Source organism: Entelurus aequoreus, linkage group LG04 (assembly GCF_033978785.1).
Source record: "Entelurus aequoreus isolate RoL-2023_Sb linkage group LG04, RoL_Eaeq_v1.1, whole genome shotgun sequence".
In the NCBI taxonomy this organism is placed as follows: domain Eukaryota; kingdom Metazoa; phylum Chordata; class Actinopteri; order Syngnathiformes; family Syngnathidae; genus Entelurus; species Entelurus aequoreus.
In genome coordinates this window covers 36998725-37021188 of record NC_084734.1, presented here as the reverse complement: position 1 = coordinate 37021188, position 22464 = coordinate 36998725, and the positions used below count along the sequence as shown (strand labels likewise).

At 39.3% G+C, this 22464-nt stretch overlaps 2 protein-coding genes across 2 annotated transcripts in view; one reads left to right on the top strand and one right to left on the bottom strand.

The window, feature by feature from the left end:
• The window catches only part of LOC133648548 (WD repeat-containing protein 26), a 29357-nt gene extending 7722 nt beyond the window's left edge, over nucleotides 1-21635 (top strand). The window contains exons 3-14 of the mRNA XM_062044749.1: nucleotides 4250-4306; nucleotides 11671-11807; nucleotides 11891-11988; nucleotides 12111-12267; nucleotides 15174-15312; nucleotides 15434-15574; nucleotides 16732-16851; nucleotides 17038-17183; nucleotides 17817-17895; nucleotides 17973-18102; nucleotides 19779-19973; nucleotides 20084-21635. Of these exons, the coding sequence (XP_061900733.1) occupies nucleotides 4250-4306; nucleotides 11671-11807; nucleotides 11891-11988; nucleotides 12111-12267; nucleotides 15174-15312; nucleotides 15434-15574; nucleotides 16732-16851; nucleotides 17038-17183; nucleotides 17817-17895; nucleotides 17973-18102; nucleotides 19779-19973; nucleotides 20084-20109 (1425 nt within the window). The 3' untranslated portion in view covers nucleotides 20110-21635. The remainder of the gene's footprint in view (nucleotides 1-4249; nucleotides 4307-11670; nucleotides 11808-11890; nucleotides 11989-12110; nucleotides 12268-15173; nucleotides 15313-15433; nucleotides 15575-16731; nucleotides 16852-17037; nucleotides 17184-17816; nucleotides 17896-17972; nucleotides 18103-19778; nucleotides 19974-20083) is intronic.
• Nucleotides 8900-12279, bottom strand: LOC133648549 (uncharacterized). Its single transcript, XM_062044750.1, has 2 exons — nucleotides 12073-12279; nucleotides 8900-10270 (listed from the first exon to the last, which is right to left on the bottom strand). Exon 2 carries the CDS (start codon nucleotides 10160-10162, stop codon nucleotides 8987-8989), a length of 1176 nt encoding a protein of 391 aa, XP_061900734.1. The 5' UTR covers nucleotides 10163-10270; nucleotides 12073-12279; the 3' UTR covers nucleotides 8900-8986.
• Nucleotides 21636-22464: the final 829 nt, after the last annotated feature.

The window sequence follows — 22464 nt, the reverse complement described above, 5'->3', positions numbered from 1 at the left end:
CAAGTGGCCCACTTTCCGGTTGTACCCCTCCGCTGTAGTAAAATACAGTATAATGAATTGTGTTCATTAGGACACCAAAGTCTTAGCTCAGTTTCATTTAGGACTCCTGTTATGGCTACATTGGTTTTAAAAATCTGTATGTAAAAAGGATGCTTCACATTTGGGGGCACCACGGTGGTAAAAAGGGGTTTGTGCGTGTTCCTCACAATAAGAAGGTCCTTTGTTCGATCCCGGGCTCGGGGTCTTTCTGTGTGGAGTTTGCATGTTCTCCCTGTGACTGCGTGGGTTCCCTCTGGGGCACTCCGGCTTCCTCCCACCTCCAAAGACATGCACCTGGGGATAGGTTGATTGGCAACATTAAATTGACCTTCGTTTGTGAATGTGGGTGTGAATGTTGTCTGTATATCTGTGTTGGCCCTGTGATAAGATGGCGACTTGTCCAAGGTGTACGCTACCTTCCGCCCGAGTGCAGCTGGGATAGGCACCAGCAACCCCTACGACTCCGAAAGGGACAAGCGGTAGAAAATGGGTGGAGGGATTTGGACATTCCAAGTAGTTTTTACGTAACTTATGTTTAAATCACACTTGTGTTCCTGTGCACTAATGTAGTATTCTAGCGCTAATATGCAGCTTCTGATGTGGTAATGGATGGAAAATGAACTCTGAGATCAGTTATAGGGAGATGCACTTTTTTTGGAATTTTGCCTATAGTTCACAATCCTTATAAGAGACAAGAAGACAAGTTTTATTTTTCGCTTTCTGACATAAAAATTGACTCATTCTTGGTGACTAGCAATGCAATCAATCAATTCTACCTCTAAATAACTTTAAAAAGGCATTCAAAAACCATCAACAATACTTAATTTAATTTCCACAACCTTTATTATAACCACGCTATAGCGACATTGTTATTGTAGGAGCATAAACCAGGTGTGCTAGTACGACTTTTCAGAAACAGAACATGATCAGATAAGATGTTTCCATGGGTTGTAGGAGGCCTATTGAAAAAGACTGAGAAAGTTGAGGAATGCTCATCAAACACTTATTTGGAACATCCCACAGATGAACAGGCTAATTGGTAACAGGTGGGTGCCATGATTGGTACAAAATGCTCAGTCATTCACAAACAAGGATGGGGCTATGGTCACCACTTTGTGAACAAATGCGTGAGCAAATTGTCGAACAGTTTAAGAACAACATTTGTCAACGAGCTATTGCAAGGAATTTAGGGATTTCACTATCTACGGTCCGTAATTCATCAAAAGGTTCAGAGAATCTGAACAAATCACTGCACGTAAGGGGCATGGCCGCAAACCAACTTTGGATGCCTGTGACCTTCGATTCCTCAAGCGGTACTGCATCAAAAAGCGACATCGGTGTGTAAAGGATATCACCACATGGGCTCAGGAACACTTCAGAAAACCACTGTCAGTAACTACAGTTCATCGCTACAACTCTTAAGTGCAAGTTAAAACTCTACTATGCAAAGCGAAAGCCATTAATCAACAACATCCAGAAAAGCCGCGGGCTTGTCTGGGCCCGAGCTCATCTAAGATGGACTGATGCAAAGTGGAAAAGTGTTCTGTGGCCTGACGAGTCCACATTTCAAATTGTTTTTGGAAACAGTGGACGTTGTGTCCTCCAGACCAAAGAGGAAAAGAACCATCCGGATTGTTATAGGCGCAAAGTTCAAAAGCCAGCATCTGTGATGGTATGGGGGTGTATTAGTGCCCAAGACATGGGTAGTTTACACATCTGGGAAGGCACCATTAATTCTGAAAGGTACATACAGGTTTTGGAACAACATATTTTGCCATCCAAGCGACGTCTTTTTAATGGACGCCCCTGCATATTTCAGCAAGACAATGTCAAGCCACATTCTGCACATTTTACAACAGTGTGGCTTCGTAGTAAAAGAGTGCGTGTACTAGACTGGCCTGCCGGTAGTCCAGACCTGTCTCCCATTGAAAATGTGTGGCGCATTATGAAGCCTAAAATACGGCAACGGAGACCCCGGACTGTTGAACAACTTAAGCTGTACGTCAAGCAAGAATGGGAAAGAATTCCACCTGAAAAGCTTCAAAAATTGGTCTCCTCAGTTCCCAAACGTTAACTCAGTGTTGTTAAAAGGAAAGGCCATGTAACACCGTGGTAAAAATGCCGCTGTGCCAACTTTTTTGCGATGTGTTGCTTAAATTCTAAGTTAATGATTATTTGCCAAAAATAATTACGTTTCTCAGTTCAAACATTAAATATCTTGTCTTTGCAGTCTATTCAATTGAATATAAGTTGAAAATGATTTGCAAATCATTGTATTCTGTTTTTATTTACGATTTACCCAACATCCCAACTTCACTCGTTTTGGGTCTTGTAATAACACGCATGATGTGCTGCGTGTATCATGATCAATGTTAAAATGTGACTCACTCGATGGACAGTTGTGCGTTTGGTCCAGCTGGCTGGGGAAGTTTTTTCCGGTTCATTTGGGTAAGCACTTGTCTGTTACTACGTTATATATAGACTTGCAATGTGTATATAAAACGTTGATGGTGTCTTTTTTTATTATCTTTAAAATCCTAAAAAAACAAAGAGATGTTCTTGTCTCATAATAATTGCGAACAACAGGCAAAATAAAATAAAAAAATTGCAGTTCCCCTTTAAGAAGTTGTGAACTTGGAGACATATCAGGTTTTATCTCCCAGCAGCCAATTGTAAACTTTTAACATAGCGCTCCTTTTTGAAGTAGACTTATGTACATCCTAGGGGTGTAACGATTGATCGATTTATCTTCCTAAATTTCAAGTATATCAAGGTGTTGGCCTTCCGGAAGATAGTAATGGATTTTATCGATACTAGAAAAAAGAAAACATTGGATTTAAGAAAGGCAGACTTTATATTAAATTTAGCACTTTTAATGATGAAGACGTTAAATGTTAGGTCTGTCTGCCCATCTGTGGTGTCATCAAAACAAAAATGTCGGATACCTAAAGTGGTCGAGAAAGGTCATACCAAATGCAAACGCTACAAGACAAAACATTAATTACAACACAAAAACCTTCAGCTACAGTATGATTGCAAAAGCCATAACAAATAAGGACAACACAATAATATAAAGCCACAACTTAACTTACAAGCCACAAAGGATGCAACGGACAAAACGGAAGTGACAGTGGAGCAAGTTTGCCGATGCACAAGGGTCGTACGGAAGGTTAAAAAGATTGTAATTAACATATTTGCAACACTAAATTGGCCCTAGTGTGTGAATGTGAGTGTGAATGTTGTCTGTCTATCTGTGATGGCCCTGCGAAGAGGTGGCGACTTGTCCAGGATGTACCCCGCCTTCCGCCCGAATGCAGCTGATATAGGCTGCAGCGACCCCGAAAGGGACAAGCGGTAGAAAATGGATGGATGGATTATTGAAAAAGTGAAAAGTTATTTATGACTGAAAAAGTGATCACACTTTACTTACTTTTCCAATTTAGTTCATTACAACCTCAGCCATTTAATCCGTGTGTCACCGAAACGTGTCCGCTGTTACTTCCATTATGTCTTTATGATGTTCCATGTTTATTAAAATAAGAGTAGTCAAACCACTGCTCATTTATTCTTAAAATAATTGGTTGCACTTAATTTCTGAAGTATATCTCCTTGCTAATCCTACCTGATTTACGAGATGAGATATTGGTTGCACTTTGATATTAATATTGTACTATTTTATGTTAAAAAAACAAAAGCAAAAGTAGCAGGTAAATCTACTGTTAAAATGTTGGTTACTGTACTTTTATTGCAAATATCTTGAATGTTGAAAAGAGCAAAAAGGTTTCCTCTGGTTAATTCAACCTGAAGTATTGGTTGCACTTCATTCAAATAAGAAGTGAATGCATTGGCCATTAATTATTGTTTAATTGCTGGTTTGTATCCATAATTCCTTTATATCTAATTCCCTTACAAGAAATAACAGGAATATAGGAAACTTCACCTGCAGTGTCCAGTATTCAGAATTTATTTTAGTCACACTGCTTGAATTTGTTTTGCTCACTTAAATGGTTTCAGATCGTATCTGACTTGCAGTGTATCGGCAACTACAAATTTGGAATCTAATCATTGTTAAAACAAATCGTTACACCCCTAGTACATCCCATGTATGCTAGAATTCTTTTTCCAGTGCAAGCGTGAAAACTGCTGTGCTCACCATTTTTTTCTCTCCCTCTCTTTCTCTTTACCCTTCCATCTTTTGTTTTTGGTCCAGGCTGAGAATGATCTCAATGAGCTGAGAGCACTGATGCATTCGCCCAACGCCATTGTGGTAAGCTGCCTTTACCCAAAAGCCTCCACTGGGCTTCATGAAAGGCCCGCTTGCAGTGTTCTAGAATGGTTCGGTCAAAAAACCCAGAAGGTTTACTGTATATGTGTTGCCAGAATACATTTTCTATTATATGGCTATTGTATGGGTTTAATGGGTTTATGTTGCAGTCGGAACATTTGTAACTAAAAATTGTAATTGTGTTGTGATTTTACTTAGGGCGTCACGTGTAAAAAAAAAAAAAATGTAGATGCCCATATATCTGCGTTACAGATTTACTTTACAAAACAAAAGTGTGGAATACTTCTCTTGTTGCCTTGTTTGTATTAGACTTTACTAAATATTTGGATATATTTAGTGTGTACATAATATATTTAGTGTGTACATATGTGAATGTGTACCAGTGTTTCTCTGAGATTGCCACTATACGTGTGGTGGTAGGGGCGTGGCTAGGGGTGTGGTCAATATGACATCAATATATATATATACTGTATATATATATATATATATATATATATATATATATATATATATATATATATATATATATATATATATATATGACATGATCATTTTGATTGGCAATGTTGCATATATTTTATTTCAAAAGGCTAAACAAATGTTTTATATATATATAAAAACAATTATTAGTGTTACTAATACTACCATTAATAACATTAATATTAATATTAACATTGTTTTCTTATGTCATCAGAATCCGCTCTAACACAAGGAATTTGACTTGGTACACTGTGCTTCAACCAGTTTCAATTGTTGCTTATTGTTAAAGGTAACACAGACTTAACTGTGCCCTGCCTGAATGTTGCAAGTTAGTTTACCAATTATGTAAACAGTCCTTCGAATTAGATTTGGAAAAAAAATAACTGAAGATGTTTTGCTGATATTCTTACTTGTCCCCGCACTAAAAGTATACAGCGAAGGAGAAAAACTATTTGATGTTGCTTTTATTTTCTCAATACAACCTTCAACTGCTGTGACTGAGAGTTAATGACGTGAGGAAACATGCAGCAGGCGCTGTGTCGTGAACGTTTTCACAACTTGTTTATAAAGTCTTTAGTTTGTTGACTGGGATGTTCACTCGTCCTTTATTTAACTGCAAACTGTATAAGTGTTCAAATAACATAAATAAAAGGTCAAATGTTTTCTCATCTCAATCGAACTGAACGCAGGCTGTGAAGATTGTGTATTCGATGTGAGAGTTGTTATTCCTGTTTTTTTTTTGTTTGCCAACTGTTGTACTAAACCACAAGGAGGCGTTGGACAGGAAGAAAGATTAGACTTAGACTTCGTCTTCAAGCCAAACTACTTAATGTTTTATCTTCACATCAAAAAGTAATCGCCATGTTTTTTTCATGTCACAAAAGTATTACTTCAAAAACCATACATGTGACTCAGCCTTTTGTTAATGTTTTATTGTGTTTAGTTTATTCCTATACGACATATTTCTGCTCAAACTCTTAGTGGATCTGTCCCGATACAGCATGTACATGTACCAGTACATATAAATGTACATCACTTTAAAAAAAATTTTTTTAAATAAATAAAAAATTACCTCCCTCTATCAAAATGTAAAAATAGAGATAAATGCATCATGTAATGGCAAAAAGCTGACAAGTTGATATTATTAAAGAATAATATCCATATATCTTTAGATATATGGATAACGTTTATAGCCTTGACCATTATATATATATATATATATATATATATATATATATATATATATATATATATATATATATATATATATATATATATATATATATATATATATATATATATATATATATATATATATATATATATATATATATATGCCTTCACTCACATATGAACTTGAAGTGCCATCCCATGGAATTGTCCAAAATGTTTTGGTATTCTGGAGCATTCAAAGTTCCTTTCACTGGAACTAAGGGGCCAAGCCCAACTCCTGAAAAACAACCCCACACCATAATTCCTCCTCCACCAAATTTCACAGTCGGCACAATGCAGTCCGAAATGTAGCGTTCTCCTGGCAACCTCCAAACCCAGACTCGTTCATCAGATTGCCAGATGGAAAAGTGTGACTCATCAGTCCAGAGAATGCATCTCCACTGCTCTAGAGTCCAGTGGCAACGTGCTTTACACCACTGCATCTCACGCTTTGCATTGGGCTTGGTGGTGTATGGCTTAGATACAGCTGCTCGGCCATGGAAACCCATTCCATGAAGCTCTCTGCGTACTGTACGTGGGCTAATTGGAAGGTCACATGAAGTTTGGAGCTCTGTAGCAACTGACTGTGCAGAAAGTCTTTGCACTTTGCGCTTCAGCATCCGCTGACACCTCTGTCAGTTTACGTGGCCTACCACTTGGTGGCTGACTTGCTGTTGTTCCAAATTCTTCACTTTTCTTATAATAAAGTTGACTTTGAAATATTTAGGAGCGAGGAAATTTCACCACTGGATTTGTTGCACAGGTGGCATCCTATTACCGTTCCACGCTGGAAATTACTGAGCGCGGCTCATTATTTCACAAATCTTTGTAGAAACAGTCTCCATGCCTAAGTGCTTTATTTCATACACCGGGCCAAGTGATTAGGACACCTGATTCTCATCATTTGGATGGGTGGCCAAATACTTTTGGCAATATAGTGTGTGTGTGTGTGTGTGTGTGTGTGTGTGTGTGTGTGTGTGTGTGTGTGTGTGTGTGTGTGTGTGTGTGTGTGTGTGTGTGTGTGTGTGTGTGTGTGTGTGTGTGTGTGTGTGTGTGTGTGTGTGTGTGTGTGTGTGTGTGTATACACACATATACTGTACATATACTATACATACATACAGTGGGGCAAAAAAGTATTTAGTGAGCAACCAATTGTGCAAGTTCTCCCACTTAAAAAGATGAGAGAGGATTGTAAATTTCATCATTGGTATACCTCAACTATAAGAGAGACAAAATGAGAAAAAAAATCCAGAAAATCAAATTGTCTGATTTTTAAGTAATTTATTTGCAAATTATGGTGGGAAATTAGTACCGGTATTTGGTCAATAACAAAAGTTAATCTCAAAACTTTGTTTTATACCCTTTGTCTGCAATGGCAAAGGTAAAATGTTTTCTGTAAGTCTTCACAAGGTTTTCACACATTGTTGCTGGTATTTTGGCCCATTCCTCCATGCAGATCTCCTCTAGAGCAGTGATGTTTTGGGGCTGTCGCTGGGCAACACAGACTTTCAACTCCCTCCAAAGATTTTCTATTGGGTTGAGATCTGGAGACTGGCTAGCCCACTCTAGGTCCTTGAAATACTTCTTACGAAGCCACTCCTTCGTTGCCCGGGCGGTGTGTTTGGGATTATTGTCATGCCGAAAGACCCAGCCATGTTTCATATTCAATGCCCTTGCTGATGGAAGGAGGTTTTCACTCAAAATCTCACAATAGATGGCCCAATTCATTCTTTCCTTTACACAAATCAGTCGTCCTGGTCCCTTTGCAGAAAAATAGCCCTAAAACATGATGTTTCCAGCCCATGCTTCACAGTAGGTATGGTGTTCTTTGGATGCAACTCAGCATTCCTTGTCCTCCAAATACGATAAGTTGAGTTTTTACCAAAAAGTTATATTTTGGTTTCATCTGACCATATGACATTCTCCCAATACTCTTCTGGATCATCCAAATGCTCTCTAGAAAATTTCAGACGGGCCTGGGCATGTACTGGCTTAGGCAAGGGGACACGTCTGGCACTGCAGGCTTTGAGGCCCTGGCGGCGTACTATGTTACTGATGGTACCCTTTGTTACTTTGGTCCCAGCTCTCTGCAGGTCATTCACTGATTTTGGCCCACCATTCTTGTGATCATTTTGACCCCACCGGGTGAGATCTTGCATGGAGCCCTGGATCGAAGGAGATTATCTGTGGTCTTCCATGTCTTCCATTCTCTAATAGTTGCTCCCACAGTTGATTTCTTTACACCAAGCTGCTTACGTATTGCAGATTCAATCTTCCCAGCCTGGTGCAGGTCTACGATTTTGTTTCTGGTGTCCTTTGGCAGCTCTTTGGTCTTGGCCTTAATGGAGTTTGGAGTGTGACTGTTTGAGGTTGTGGACAGGTGTTTTTTATACTGATAACAAGGCCAAACAGGTGCCATTAATACAGGTAGCGAGTGGAGAACAGAGGAGCCTCTTAAAGAAAAAGTTACAGGTCTGTGAAAGCCAGAAATCTTGCTTGTTCGTAGGTGACCAAATACTTATTTTACAGAGGTATGTACCAATTAATTGATAAAAAAAAATCCTACAATGTAATTTCCTGGATTCTTTTCCCGATTCTGTCTCTCATAGTTAAAGTGTACCTATGATGAAAATTACAGGCCTTCTTTTTAAGTGGGAGAACTTGCACAACTGGTGGCTGACTAAATACTTTCTTGCCCCATGTATGTATATATATGTGTATACAGTATATATATATATATATATATATATATATATATATATATATATATATATATATATATATATATATATATATATATGTATGTATGTGTGGGAAAAAAATCACAAGACTATTTCATCTCTACAGGCCTGTTTCATGAGGGGTTTACCTCAATCCTCAGGAGATTTTAATTGAAGCGTTCACATACCATGGTTTATATAGGGCACAGAGCGGGTGGGTACAGGCAGGCGTGGGAGCGTGGTGATTGACTCATGTGTTACCTAGGAGGTGTTTCCTTCTGTGACGGCATGCTGATACAGTTTCGCTGCGCTTGTTGAGGGATGACAAGTCTGGACGGTATATGATAAACAGTTTCTCTTTTAAGCATAGGTTGCATCTTTTGTTACCACTGTTGTAAGGAGTGCTGGATGCAAGAATTTGCCATGTTATTGAGTATTCAACATTATTGTCTTTGAGATTCCAAATGTGTTTACTGAGTTCTGTAGTGTTCCGGAGTCTTTTGCATCTGAAAGAAGCCTTGTGGTTGTTCCATCTGGTTTTGAATTCTCCCTCAGTTAATCCTACGTATGTGTCGGATGTGTTAATGTCCTTGCGTATTACCTTTGCTTGGTAAACGACTGATGATTGTAAGCACCCCCCGTTGAGAGGGCAATCAGGTTTCTTGCGGCAGTTACAGCCTTTGTCGGTTTTGGAGTCGTTCTGCCTGGTGGCGGGCGGCTCCTTTTCAATTGCTTTATTGTGGTTTGAAATGATTTGTCGCATGTTGTTCATGCAGCTGTAGCTCAATTTAATGTTGTTCTTGTTAAATACTTTTCTTAGGGTGTTGCCTTTGGGGAAGTGTTTGTCGATCAGGGTGAGGAATTTGTGGCCAATATTAGTTGAGACGTTTTTGCTGTATGGGGGGTTGTACCAGATAATGTTGTTTCGTTTTCTGCTTTTTGGTTGGTTTCTTGGCGTGGGTTCGTAGGTGAGGGTGAAGTTGTATCCGCATTCATCAAGTGCTTTTTGGTACGGGGGGGTTGCTTTGTCAAATTCAGCTTTGCTAGATGACAGCATCGATAGTCTTTTATTAATTCCGGTAGGTATTCTTTTCGTGGTGGTGGGTGGGTGGTTGCTGTCATGGTGCACGTATTGGAGTGTTGTGTTGGGTTTCGTGAATGGTTGGTAGCTGTTGTTCCTCAGGTTGAAAGTGACGTCGAGGAAGTTGACGGTTTGCTTGTTGGCTTCAATCGTGATCCGTAGACCGTTCTCTTTGAAGATTTGGCATATACGCTTCTTGGTATTCTCGCTGCTCCTTGGCGAGGCGCGACACACTGCCAGTCCGTCATCACGGTAAATACCAAGGTTCAGGTTGAGGCTAGCGAGCTGGGAGAGGAGGAAACTCCCAACAAGTTCGCACGTTTCTGCTCCGTCCAAACTCCCCATAGTGACGCCGAATGTTGAAATGTTCTTTTTTTGCCATGGTGTACCGTTGCGGAAGAGTATGGAGTTCTTTGCATGGATGATGATGTTTCTTTTGTTGCCTTTTTATGTCTGTTAAATAGAGGAGGCACAGACATCAGCGTGAATCTACGGGAGCTTTATTTTTCAACTCACATGTAAGCAAATGCGCCACAGCGTCAAATCCGGTCTTTTAACAATCGCTATTACTTTGGAATCAATATATATATTCATCTTTTAGATATAGCCTATCATTTGCGTACCATTGACAAGTGATGCACCAAAAATGTGGTCGTCTTAAATAAAAACCAAAACCGGATGTTATGAAATATCTACTTTTGCTGGCAACTGCGTCTTTCCGGCGCACACAAATGACGTAGCTCGCCCAAAGCTGCCGAAAAAATCACATTCAGGTCACATTTGAAAAGATCAGATTCAGGACTACCTCCTGACGTGGCCTGAATTTGATGCCAAAAGATCAGATTTGAAGCACTTTGGAGTGTTTAGACTGGCAAAAAAAATCAAATCTGTGTCACTTGAGGGCAAAAATATCTGATTTGGTGTGCAGTGTAAACAGGGCCTGTGAGCTATAATGTCTTATATAGACAGGTGTGTGTGCCTTTCCTAATCAAGTCCAATCAGATTATTTAAACACAGCTGGACTCCAATGAAGGAGCAGAACCATCTCAAGGAGTTTCAGAAGAAATTAACAGCATGTGAGTTAAATATGACAGTCAAAGCAAAGAGTCTAAATACTTATGACCATGTGATATTTCAGTTTTGTTGTTTTACTTAATTTGCAAAAAGTTATATGTTTCGGTTTGTTTTCTGTCAAGATGAAGTGCTGAGTGTACATTATTGAGAAATAAAATCAACCAACTTGATTTTAGCAAATGGCTATAATTAAACAAAGACTGAAACATGTAAAGGGGTCTGAATACTTTCCGTACCCACTGTACATTCTTTTAGCCCAATGTGGGTCCCGGGTTCTACCAGAGAAGAAAAACACACATGAGGAAATATAAATTATGGAAGAAAAGGTGGTGGCACAGTAGAGTTTATATAGAGACACTTGTAGCTTTTTGAACAAGTTACTACATTTTGAGACCTTAATTCAGTCCTGAGGGAAACACAGCACTGTATTAGCATGTTGCATACAGTTGGCCATGGAAAGTGTTTTTTAAGTACACGTTTGGTAGATGTTTAGCCTATGAAAGGGCGAAACTGATGCCAATGAAATAAATAAGTATTCATGATACCAAAGCAACTAAACAATCTGTTAGTTTACATTATTAATACATTTTTACATTATTTTTAGATGGCAGAAAACATGTTTCACCCATAGATACAGTATATTCATTTCAATAATAATATTAACAGCCTCCTCTGTTCTAAACTCCAGTTTCCATGCCAGTTGTGCAAACGGCTTTCCGCTTTACTAAAATTATTAATGCAGTGAACATTTTTAACATCTGTGTATGTATCCTGTGTAGCGTATGAAGTTCCTGTTGCTGCAGCAGAAGTATTTAGAGTACCTGGAAGACGGTAAAGTCCTTGAGGCCCTGCAGGTGCTGCGGGGGGAGCTAACGCCGCTCAAGTACAACACAGACCGCATCCACGTCTTAAGCGGGTACCTCCCAGCGATACATATAATGTTGTCTATCAGTCAATTCAATTACTGAACCTTTTTTTCTTGCTTTTATATTCCAATAGGTATTTAATGTGTAGCCATGCTGAGGATTTAAGGGCTAAGGCGGAGTGGGAAGGCAAAGGCACAGCCTCCCGCTGCCGACTGTTGGACAAATTACAAAGTGAGGACACAAAAATTAAAAGCACGCCATTTGTTTTGCCGCAAGATTTCTATGTGGAGCTAGTAGGAATCTACTCTAACCCGCCTCAATGCTAACTAGTTCCCTTTTGGCTCTTGCTTCAGCGTACCTGCCGCCCTCTGTCATGCTGCCTCCTCGGCGGCTGCAGAACCTGCTGCGACAGGCGGTGGAGCTGCAGAGGGACCGCTGTCTGTATCACAACACCAAGCTGGACAGCAGCCTGGATTCTGTGTCGCTGCTCATGGATCACGTCTGCAGCAGGTCTGTCTCACATCCAGCATAGGAGGGGTAAAGGGGGGAGAGGACTATTTGGACTCCTTTGTGCAAAGTCATCATCTGACATGGAGCTGTCAGTTGACCCTCTTGCTGTGTGTGACTGATAACATTTTGTTTTGTTTTTGAATGGATAGCACAGCGAAACCTCTAAAGTTGGCCTCCTAATTGTTCAATTTTCTCCCTCAAATAATCTAAATATAATTAATCAGTTCCAGGGTTAAATTGTCATTATCCTGATACTTTTATTAAAGGAGAACTGCACTTTTTAAAAATGTTTACCTATTGTTCACAATCATTATGAAAGAAATGGCGACACATGTGTTTTTTAATGCAATCTAAATATAAAATAAATGCGATCAAAAGTCCGCTTACAATGAAGCCTATGGGAGTTGCTCTATTCTGCCTGTAAAAGCCCTTAAAAAAACATCCAAAAACCTCCATTAAGGTTTTATATACATGCTGTAAGTAAATGTACAATGTAATAACGGGCACATTAATAAAAACATTTAATATTTACGTTTTTTAATCATTTTAAGCACACGCAGAGCATTAATTTCAGAAATTTATCACGTTTGCTTTTCTTTCCAACTACTTCCCTGATTTTTACTCACTGCAGACTTCATGAGAGCCAACAAACTTAATAAAATGTCTGCTGTCACTAGGATGCCGACTGGTAGAAATCTTGTTATATTCCTGTTTTATATGAAAAATGACTCATAATCCTCACGTAGAATAGGGGGGTGGAACCAAGCGTCTTTTCGTGTTGTTCTCGCCATTTTCTAAATTGGCTGTCAAAGTGTACCAACTACCAATTCGTCCTCATTCTTCTACTATCCAGGTGAAAGGCATTATTCATGATCTACAATAAATTTTCACAAGCAAAGGAAGCACCTTACCAATTGATGATGTAAACATTGGCACACATGCTAGTGATCATGTCGCCACTACAAATAGTTTGTGGGCGTTAGCGCTTATAATACCAATATCACTATTACTTGGTTAATATTCAAGTCATGAAATGTAAATAGAGTTTTGTTGGCGCCTTTTGGATGATGTTTTTATTGGGTTTTATGGGCAGAATGTAGGACTTCCTATTGGCTCCGCTGTTAGCAGATTTGTATTTATGTTTATTTAAGAGTTAGAATGCTTCTTTTTTTTTGTAAGTACATTCGTCGTCATGGGTTTCATTATGATTGTGAACAATAAGCACAATTCCAAAAATAAAGTGCAGTTCCCCTTTAACTGTACAAGCAATGTTTGTATGTAACATGGGTCCAACCATTCATCTAAGTGTAAAAATTAAGTTAACTACAGTATTGCCAGTGCAATAAAACTGGGTAGTCTGGGGAAAAAATGTACATTAACTGTCAGACACATGTAAAAAGTGAACAACTAATGTAAACGCACTCTGGACTTGATATAGATATATTTTATTTTAACAAATTATACGGTAGGGCTGGGCAACTATATGATCGTGATTGTTGATTGCAATTAATTAGAGTTGGATGACGGTGATCAGCTGTCAACCTATTTCCTCGATCTAACATGGCAGAAAAGTCGGTTAGAAGTTACCGCAGTAGTAAACAGTAGGGAAGCAACGATGCTTGGTATTATCCTGCACGGAACAATCCACCATTATTGACCGTGATCCTGTGTGTGTTTGCGTACGTTTGCGTGTGTATGTGTATGTTTGCATGTGTTTGTGTGAAAGTGTGTCCATGTGCGTGACCTCCCGTTCCATGGTCGCGAAAATGAGGCTCGTCACAACGTAATTAATGTTCAATCAGTGTTGTGTCTCTTCCCCCTTACACAGCTGGAAGTTCAGCCCAGAAGAACAAAATAAAGAAATATGACTATAACACTAGCATAGGGGCGTCTTTGGCGACCCATCAGCGTTCCTGTTCTGTAACCCTGTACACTGTTTGTTTGTCTAATCTTGAACGGGTTTGTGCTGAAAACATAGTTTCGTTGTACTTGTGCAATGACAATAAAGTCCTATCCTATTGAAGTTGAAACACAACATTTAAAAGGAGCAGCGGCTTTAGTGACAGTCTTTTCTTTCACTATCTGCTGCAGCTCACCAGTAATGCGGACTTGCAGGCACTCAGAACGTCTATGTAACTGTATTGCTTCCGACTGGGAGAATCTACACACACACTAATTTAATCAGAAAAGGCATTTTTATATGTAAATATTTTAAATTAGACTTTTTGTTTGTGTCTTCAAACATTCCACTCCTCTGATATAACATGTACTAAAAAAACCTCTGCAGAAACTTTGTGTTCTTTTTGTATGGGATTAAAAAACTAAACATTTTGTTCCTGAAGTAATCATTAAACTTGCTTAATGCGTTGGTATACATTATTTTACAGTACCTCAAATTCAAACTACACTTTAATGTATTTCCATTCAAAATAAGATACAGAATTTGAGTTTTAAAAAAACACCACAATGTGGGTCACCGCTTATTGTTTGCCGAAGCACTGATGTATACAAGTAATTAAAGAATACAAATAATAATTTTCCGTTTGAAAGTGTTGTTTAGTAAATGGTAACTTGAAATAAAAGTCTTATAGTAATAACAGTTGTCAGCTGTTAGCATATATTATCCCAACCAAACATGTTTGAAATGTCTGTTACAACATACTGCAGTAGTAAACAGTAGGGATGTGGTACTCGCTATAATCCTGGACGAGACGATCCGCTTTAATAAAAATAAAAAATTGTGATATTAATCGAGATTGGATGATATTAAAAAATTATTTGTGATCTTATTTTTTTTCCATGGTCTAATGTTTCGTCCCTTTTTCGATTTATTCAATGACTTGAATTAATGACAATATTCATAGGCACAATTTTTTTAACGCTTTGTTCTCTCCATGGGCTGACAGGAAGCAGTTCCCCTGTTATACCCAGCAGATCCTGACCGAGCACTGCAACGAGGTTTGGTTCTGTAAGTTCTCCAATGACGGCACCAAGCTAGCCACCGGCTCCAAAGACACCACTGTCATTGTTTGGCAGGTGGACCCCGTAAGTGCACAAACAACCCAGGCTACACATTTTGTATGATTTTTATTAAACACTTCTCTAAAAGAATTAAGTGGGGTTTTTTTGTTTTGTTTTTTTTAAAAAGCTTGTGATGTTTCTGCAGGAGAGCCACCAGCTTAAGCTGCTGCGCACTTTGGAGGGCCACGCTTATGGGGTCTCTTACCTCGCCTGGAGTCCTGACGACACTTACCTGATCGCCTGCGGACCCGACGACTGCTCTGAGTTGTGGCTCTGGAACATTCAGGTAAGCAACTGTGTGTTTGTAATTGAGTTCTTACAAATTAACAGAATCCAGGGTTTCCCCGTGGTTGTCAACATACATGTGGCGGTGGGGGGCATGGCTATGGGCGTGGTGGGGGCGTGGTCAAGATGACGCCATCATTTTATACATACATTGCAAACAAATCTTTTATTAATTAATATTACCTTTTTTTTTTTAAATTTCATTTTGCTCTATTTTTCAATGATTGCTAGTTATTGTACAATGTAGTTTGTTGAGAAATTTTCAAGTTCCTTCTTTCTCCAATCCTTAGTCACTTTTTCTTTAATAAAAATGACTGGCAACAAATCTAGCATCTTTTTCTGGTGTTATTGTAGACTGTACTCATGTTTAGAGGTTCTTCCGTCACTCCATGGACAGGACGAACAGGGAGAGCTGCAGCAAGCCTCTACGGTCCCAAAACACTCAGTGACTTACTTGACACTTGCTTCGTGCTGCTTCTCCGGTTTCTCTCCTTAAAAGTCACTGTCCTCTTAATATTTGCACATTATGTAGATCGCTGCCCACAGGTATATCTCGATATAATAAAGTATGTCCGCATCGTAGACATGCTGCCCGGGCTGCAGACAACCTTGTGCGTATTGCCTATATCATCACAACACCCAGTTTCAGCAGTGCTGTTTCGGTGCTCAAAGTCTTTTTTCAGTGGCCACATTTTTGCTGCATCACTAATCAATAGTGCGTAAATAATAGGCTATATATACATTCATACTGTAACAACCTGCTTGTGTTTGTGTATTATGGCAACACACCCTGCTGTCGGAGAATGAGGAAGTAGTGTTGTGTGCCTAGACGAGCGTGTATGCAAGGAGGACATACGTGTTGGAATTGGGCCGGCCGTTAGCATAAGATTGGCAATAAAAGTTCAAAAGAGCATCGGACACATTAAGGGGAAACCCTGCCATCTTAATGCCTCCATTACAGCAGACATCTTACAGGCAAAACAGGACAAAAATAACTTTGCTATATAGATGTTCTATAGGCTGTGTACTCAATGACCTCTCTTCTTGTCTTCACCTCCCCCACTCTTACTTATTGTTTTTCTTGCTATCTCCCTCCCCCCACCTTGTATTCTTTCTTTCTTTCCTCTCCACTGTGTCAACAATTCTTTCTCTGGCCAGACGGGAGAGCTGCGGACCAAGATGTCGCAGTCCCACGAGGACAGTCTGACCAGCGTGGCCTGGAACCCAGACGGCAAACGCTTTGTCACAGGAGGTCAAAGGGGGCAATTCTATCAATGCGTATGTGTCGCCCTTTCAAACTACTGTTGATTAAGTTATGTCAGGTACTGCTGTGTTTGCAATTGAGGGCTTAGTAAAGGGATAATTTGGCCCGATTAGGCCCGAAAGCTGCTTTCAAAAGGATGGATTGGGGGGGGGGGTCATCCACTGATAAACGTGCCTCATCTTATGTGTGTTTGTTGTCAGGATCTGGACGGTAACCTGTTGGATTCGTGGGAGGGTGTGAGAGTGCAGTGCCTGTGGTGCCTTAGCGACGGCAGGACGGTGCTGGCCTCAGACACCCACCAACGTATTCGAGGATACAACTTCGAGGACCTTACAGACAGAAACATGTAGGTTGAGGTTTCGGGTAGAAAAAAATCTACTTCCTCATGGACATTATGCCGCCTCTAGATAAATGAGCTCACAACCTGTTTACGTAAAGCACTTTGCATAAAAAAAACAAATGAAAAGTAGGCTTTGCGATACACATCTTGAAATAAAGCCTCTCAACTATCCATCAGTCAGGTATTGGAGCCGTATTGTTTGATCATCATTTCAAATAGGCTTACCTTAATAGGATGTTGCTGGTAAAATGTATGTAATGTTAGCTCTGTAGCTCACATAGCTTTGCTAGTGTTGCAAAAGTTTGGGCCCTACTGTCCCATTCTTTAATGTTGTATGTGATATAAGGCGACTATTACATTGTGCAAAGTTACAACGTATATTTAGAAAATGGTTAAATTACACAGATGGAGACAAATACTGTCTGGCTCATAGCTTACTAGCATTAAAGTTACAGACACACAAAATGGCGTCTTCCCAGTAGGGCGTATTAAAATCCCTTTTCAACTCTTAACATCCAGCATCAGTGCTAGATTTTGGACAACAAAGTTCCAATACAGGTCCCTTTAGACTTATTAAATGTTTTTAGAAAACAGTATATTATGTTACAGGAACTGATGTGTGGTTTCTTTCCCCTGCAGAGTCCAGGAGGACCACCCTATCATGTCTTTTACTGTTTCCAAGAATGGAAGATTAGCTGTGTTAAATGTAGCAACTCAGGTCAGTCAGCGGTCGCCGCTCTCTTATGAATTAATCGGCACTTAGTAATAAATTTAATTACAACTTTTCTCCGCTAGGGAGTGCACTTGTGGGACCTGCAGGACCGAGTGCTGGTCAGGAAGTACCAAGGTGTGACCCAGGGCTTCTACACAATCCACTCCTGCTTTGGAGGACACAATGAAGACTTTATTGCCAGCGGCAGCGAAGGTACAATGCACACAAGCAGATACTGAATTGGCCTTTTGGTATTCACTAATTGGGTCTCTGGATGTCTGAGCAGGATTCCCAAAGGTGCTTAAAATCCCTGAAAACACTTTTGAATGTTGCATTTTATGTTGGTTTTGCAAAGAGTGCTTTTAAAAACGGTCATTATGATTGTTTCTACATTTAAAACACTTCCTTGTGGTCTACATAATATTTAGTATGGTGGTTGTTTGGTCAAAATGTTGCATAGGTTCTTTCACAAAACATCTTTAAGCCGCTTTCTAACCGTCTCTTCTGGAGGCGCCGTTTGGTGGGTGGTCTTCTTTACGTGACTCCACTTCGACTGTGGCTTCTCCTTGTCAGCCATTTTGTAGTTTTAGCACTTCCATATCAAGTCTACTGACCAATATAAGTTAAAGCTATATTCTACTTTTTATTAAAATTGGCAACAGCGGATGATGCATGTCAATGTATGAGCCAGTCTGCCCCACAACAATAGGCTAGAACAGGGGTGTCAAACTAATTTTAGATCAGGGGCCACATGGATAAAAATCTACTCCCAAGTGGGCCTAACTGGTAAAATCATGGCATGATAACTTAAAAATAAAGACAACTTCAGATTGTTTTCTTTGTTTAAAAATAGAACAAGCACATTCTGAAAATGTACAAATCATGATGTTGCGGGTTTTTTTACACTTACATGTTGCGGTTAATAGTATTCTATCTTTATTTGTTATTTATTTATACTTTATGAATAAATTATGTGTTAATGTTTATCAGTCAACTCCTTGGTGTTCATTTTCAATCTATATAAAAAAATAATATCAAAATCAAATTACAGGATGTTATTAATGTAGTTTTCTAATTTTCCTCGACTGGTGCACTAACATGTGTTTTTTTGTTTTTTTTACATATGTAGCATCATCTACAAAGATACAAAGAATTGCTATTGCAACATCTAGTGGACACATGTAGAACAGCTGTTTCTTTCACTCAAAAATTTCGGCTCAATTTTATACTTAAACTCATCCCACGGGCCGTTTGTTTGACACCCTTGGGCTAGAAGAACAAGAAGGAACTTATTCAATGGCAGACTCGCGCAAAGTTGTTGGGGTAAAACTTTACCATATATGGAGATGGACAACTTGTTTGGAGGAAATATGAAGGAATGCAACATTGTTTTATAAATATCTCTGTATTGCCTCTCATGGTTTGATTTAAAGTTTTCCGGACTTATGCAGGTCCCGCATACACAAAAACAGGTACCAATAAGTATGAAAAGTTGGTTTTGCCTAATAGGTCCCATGACAGATGCACTAATCAAACAAAACATACATTGGCTACGTAGACCGCAACATAATACTGAAATGTAGATTTGTATTTTAATTCCTCTGTTACTACAATATATTGTTTGGTATGATTGTCTTTCTTAATGTCATAAGTGAAAAGCAGAAAGGGTTCAGATTGACAATGAAAGTGTTTGAAATTGCATATATTTGACATTGGAGCAGTGGGCACGCTGTAGTACCTTCTCCCTCCTCAGGTAGTGCTCCTTTTCATTGTATTAGATCATATGGTACCGTTTAGTTATAAAATATATATTTAGCAAATTTGATCTTTGCACTCATGTTCTTCCTTCCTTTTCTCTTCTGGCTCCTCTTCCGTACCTCCCTCCTAAGACCACAAAGTGTACATTTGGCACCGACGAGGGGAACTTCCCATCGCAGAGCTGACGGGCCACACGCGCACCGTCAACTGCGTGACCTGGAACCCGACCATCCCGGGACTCATGGCGTCTGCCTCAGACGATGGCACAGTGCGCGTCTGGGGTCCAGCGCCCTTTCTCGACTCGCAGGAGGCAGACGGTCTCAACGGTATTGCCAACTGTCAATGGAAATACTTTTTTTTTTTTTAAACATACGATTTTGTCATTCACGGTTTCAATAATCTAAACACAAGCATTGTGCTCCTGTTATGTCCTCAGAGAACTGCAGTAAGATGGACAGTTGATGGATAATTCTCTGGGAACGACAATCCGAGAATCTTCATCAGTACTTCGAAAAATAAAAAATCCGAACGGGGCAAATTTTAACACCGACATACAAACAAGCCACCACAACAAGAAGACAACAATGACACCAAGTGTCTCGCCGACTGATGGTGAAGGCGATGATGGACCATTTGAGGTCCATCCCATCCCACCCATCGACCCACTGGCCCGGAGAAGCAGTCCAGCAAGGATGTCCCCACCACCACCACCCCCTATCATGGGTGAGCAGCAGTTATCCCCCTCCCACAGAACCCCTTCTACCGCAGAACGTCCGTTGTCATTGAACTACACCTGTCTGTACCTGTGTAACATTAGAAAAAGATGTGGGCTTTTTGGGGTATAGCAACTTTTCTAACTGACACCACGCACAATAAAAGGCTATGGTAAATGTTATTTATTTACTGATAGTCTTAAATATTATTATCATTAATTCATTAGATAAATCTAATGTGCAGATTCCTCTTCGTTTCACAAAATTAGGAAATTAAACATCTGCCACCCTCCCGCCACCTCTTAGATTGAACTAAAATGTATCCTCGCAACGACTGCTACTTGTACACAACCCCACTATAGCATAAAATGAGGAGGGGCATCACAGGTTGCATATCGGTGTGTGTGCGCGCGTGCATTGGGGAAAGCTGGTGGTGGCTTTGCTTTAGGGGCATAATACTGTGATCTCCTGCCAATAACAAAAAAAAACGCTTCCCATTGCACTCTTGTGTGCAAGTGTGCATGCACGTGTGTGTATGTGTGGGTTCGAGTGTTAAATTCGCACCAGCAAAAGATTCCATTTCCCTATTCTTATCACATAGTAAATTGTAAATCCGAATTTTTAAAAACCCAATTCTAAGTTATCCAAAGCCCTTAGGACCTCAATCTGTGTAATAAAGAATACTTGAGAGCCATTTTGTAAAAAAGTTTTTTTTGTTTTTTTTTAATTTAAATTTATTTTAAATCTGGGGCTTTAATTTTTACACTTCATGTGGCATTTTTCAACTGCACTGTGTTCAAAACAGTTTAAAGATAGGTTTCTTTCTAAAGAGAAGTAAATAATTTGACTAATTGCAAGATGGAAGACACCAATGACTCTTCTTTGTTAAGGGAGTGTTATTTCAGTACATACGATATTTAAAATGCACAAACGCATGAACTGGGTTCCTGTTGGTATAGTCGCACAAACACGACAACAAGCGTCTCCCCATTTATCGTTATCTTCCTTTATTCATTTAATTAGACTCCCCTATGCAACCAAAACAGCAATGACTGATTCTGTCATTGGTGAGCTTTTAGAGAATTCACCCCCTTTTTTGCGCAGTGTCCATTCAAAAGCTTTTTTCAGGGTATGTAATGACTATTTGCCACAGACTGAGATACAGTAAAACATGTTTAAAAAAAAAACAGTGCTTTTCTGTTTGTTTTTATTGAAAATTTGTTACTTTATTATTATTATTTTTTTGTTCACATTATGTCTTTTTCTTTTTTGGTTGACTTCTATCCCTGTATGATTATATTAAAGTATAACCAGACATTTCGCGTCTTCTTTTTTTTTTTTTTTCAAAATTTTTATTTTTGTTTGTATTGTGTTGCATTTTATCTACTATGACTAATAATACTTATGCACAGTAACATCTTTAGGAAGTGTGTTACCTAAAACAAATCTTATCAGGTTGAACTATCCACCCCTCGCCTTTAAAGATGAGACAAATATTAATATCTGCATGTCTGTGTAATTTACTTGACATCTTTCTCTTGGTGTGCCATTGTTGACGGGGCTCTTGAGGCTTCTCCATGTTTCCCAAAGCCAAATCACTTGAAAAAGGGGGATGTGTTTTCCGACACGGCAACTTGGAAACTTCCATCTCAACTCCTGGACAGCAGAATGGATTTCATAGTTGGCGCCCGAAACGTGTTTTTCATCAAAAACGCTATGTCTGTATGCAAATGTATGAAGTTTACCGAAATAATTCATGTCTTCATTTCTCTTAGGCGGGGAGTACTAAGGGCTCACTGACTGTAGCATCTCTACTATAAGTTCCTTGAGCGGGATTGTGGGAGGGGGGGTTTGCGTTCATGTGATATTTACAGATGTGATTGTACTGTTTTGTATTGTGTAGGAAAAAGTGTCATGTATGCATATTTTCAATAAAGTACTTCAGGGTTTTGAAAAAAAAAGAGGTTTGATGGGTGCTGAACACCCTAAAACTACTTTTTTTCGGATTACCATGCCACAAAAATACTAAAATATTGCGCTTTGAAATGTGTGGTTTTACTATTTTGCAGATTTTGTACCATATTTCACATAACTAAATTGGCAT

What these genes read in the sequence shown, in the direction of transcription:
- LOC133648549 (XM_062044750.1), bottom strand. Translation starts at nt 10,162, where the DNA reads ATGGGGAGTTTGGACGGAGCAGAAACGTGCGAACTTGTTGGGAGTTTC.